General features: G+C 43.0%; 1 protein-coding gene and 1 pseudogene across 1 annotated transcript in view; one reads left to right on the forward strand and one right to left on the reverse strand.

Annotated features, from left to right (window-relative positions):
- Positions 1-2,035, forward strand: part of CABP4 (calcium binding protein 4) — a 6,089-nt gene extending 4,054 nt beyond the window's left edge. The window contains exon 5 of the mRNA XM_011381642.1: positions 1,967-2,035. Within this exon, the coding sequence (XP_011379944.1) occupies positions 1,967-2,035 (69 nt within the window). The remainder of the gene's footprint in view (positions 1-1,966) is intronic.
- Positions 460-578, reverse strand: LOC111732340 (annotated as a pseudogene).
- Positions 2,036-2,573: the final 538 nt, after the last annotated feature.

Here is a 2,573-nt window from a genome sequence, read left to right on the forward strand (position 1 = left end):
GAAGGAAAAAATATAGAGTGGACTTGAGGCCATTTTCAAAGAGACAATGACTGAAATTTTCCCTAAAGATTTCCACAAACACAAGTGCCCAGAACGAAGGGACACATTGGAGCCAGAGAAGGATAAATAAAAACAAATGTGTATCCAGCTGCATCCCAGCGAAACTGCAGAATACAAAAGGAAAGCGAAAGCCTCCCACCCACGCACTCTCACGGGAGGGGAGGCTTCGGCGAGAAGGACGTTCGACGCAGAAGGAAGGCAGAGTCTGTACTAGGTGATGGTCAGGGAAAAAACCATACTAGTAAAAAAATTAATTCGGGGGATTTTCAAAACAAGGAGCGCCTAAAATCATAGACAAAAACAAATGGAAGGTGGAAGGGGACACTTTAGACAGGCCGAAATCTTTTTCTCGTTTTTCCTGGAGGAGGATAGATTAAGGTAACTTAATTTTATGTTTCATGCCTACAGCACCTGGTCTTCCTAGGTGGTCTCCCATCCAAGTACTAACCACGCCCGACCCTGCTTAGCTTCCGAGATCAGACGGGATCGGGCTGGTTCAGGGTAGCAGGGCCATAGACTGATTAAGAAACGTTAGACTATTTTTTAACCGTTTAAGGGTAACCACTAATATACTATACATAGAGATAGAATGTTCTATTCAATAGTGAACTCAATAGAGGAGGAAGAGGGGGAAAGTGAAGAGCTTTTGATTAAGCCAGGAGGAGGCTGGGAAAGAAGGAAAAAAAAAAAAGCAAAGAAAAACAAAGTCCGTAGGAAACATTAAAACAGAGGTAGAAATGATCCTTTAAAAAGAACTAAAAATGACAATAAACATAAACAGATTAAGTTAAAAGTCTGAGTCTCCGTCCCAGATGAAATTATCAATATTAGATTGGGTTCCCTGTGAATGATAGAGACTCCCAATAACAATACCTTAAACTGGATAGAAATTGACTTTCTGCACAGGAAATCTCAGATGAAATCCATCTGTACGATCTTCAGGGACCTGAGCTCCTTCTACTGGATGCTCTGCCATTCCTAGGGTGTGCCCATGTGTGTTTGTTTTCCAGGCGGCAGGTTGGAGGCAGGAGCAAAGGAGAAAGAGGCAAAGAGCATGAACCACATAATTATACCCCATTAGGCAGGGTTCCTCACCTCCTGGTGCACCCAGCTGCAGAGGATGCTAGGAAATGCGATCCTTGTTTTGGGTGGCCATGTGCCAAGATTCTGCAACTACCGAAGGGCAGATATCAGGCTCTTCCCCACAGCCGAGCACAGGAGAGAAGAGACACGTCAAAAACATAACCGAAAGGCCGAAAGTGTTGGCTCGGAAAAACGATTCGCTAGGAGAAAATTAACCAAAAGAAAGCGATGGGCTATGAGGCAAAAAGCACTGGAGAGAAATAAAGTCACAATTCCCTAAGGAAATCTAATGTCCCTAATGTATGCAACTATTAATGTGCTTTTCAACTAAAATTCAGTTATAGGGTTCAGATATTCACTATACCTTGAAGGTAGTGTTGCCGTCAATCCAACTTGGACGACATCAATTAACCAGCAAACATCAGTCACTTTAAAACTTTAAACGTTTTGATTCGGTGTTCTGTCAGTGTTCACATAGGCCAAGGCTTGGCAAACGTTTTCCGTAAGTGGCGGGAGAGTAAAGATTCAGGCCGAGGACCATGTGGGGTTCTCCGGCAGCTCCTGGACTCTGTGGCTATAGTTTGTGTCTCCAAGCAGCTGGAATCGACACGTAAACAAGTGGGCGTGGCTGTTGGAACTTTAATAAATAAGAATTAATTCAACTTGATTGATTGACACTGAAATTTGAATTTTATAAACTTTATGTGTCACAAAATCTTATTTTATTCTTTGACTTTTTTCCCACCATTTCTGAAATGTGAAAACCATTTTTAGCCCGGGGGCCCTGTTGGGCTGTGGGCTGTAGCTTGCTGACTCCTGATAGTCTCGTAATATGGAGAAATACTACTTCCGGATAACTTTGTTAAGATGGTTGAATGACAAAAAGTTATGAGGGTAGTAGCAACTCTGTGTATCAATCTGCCGATTTGCTCACTTTCAATGGTTTTAGTAATTTCTCTTTTTTCCTATGTTCTGATTTTATTTACTGAAATGTAATTTTATGTCATTCATCTGGTAATACAAACTATGGGCTTGATTCTATGTCTTTGTTTTTTTATTTCACATTTCTAGTTTCTATCTTATAAAATGATTGGTCCGTGACAGATTAGGAATGAAAACTGGTGCTTTCACACAGCTAGTTTGAGAACCACTCACTGACTTAGCAGCTCCGGCATCCACGTGGTGCCTTGACCAGGGGGCTGTGGGTCGGATGTCCAGATGGGCCAGACAGCAGGGCTCTGGGTGTCCACGTTTTTTTTTTCAATGAAGTCACAGAAACCCAAAGGCGCTGCATACACAGTGGAGGCCAGGCCAGGCCAAGTCCCTTCTTAATGGCACTCGCGTTTCACTAGGGGAGACAGACTGTAAACGTATAATTACAGCGACAGGGTCTCCTCGGCCCACACGTGTTCATCCAGTCCCTCCGTTAG

The sequence above is a fragment of the Pteropus vampyrus genome, unplaced genomic scaffold (assembly GCF_000151845.1).
Source record: "Pteropus vampyrus isolate Shadow unplaced genomic scaffold, Pvam_2.0 Scaffold446, whole genome shotgun sequence".
NCBI lineage: Eukaryota > Metazoa > Chordata > Mammalia > Chiroptera > Pteropodidae > Pteropus > Pteropus vampyrus.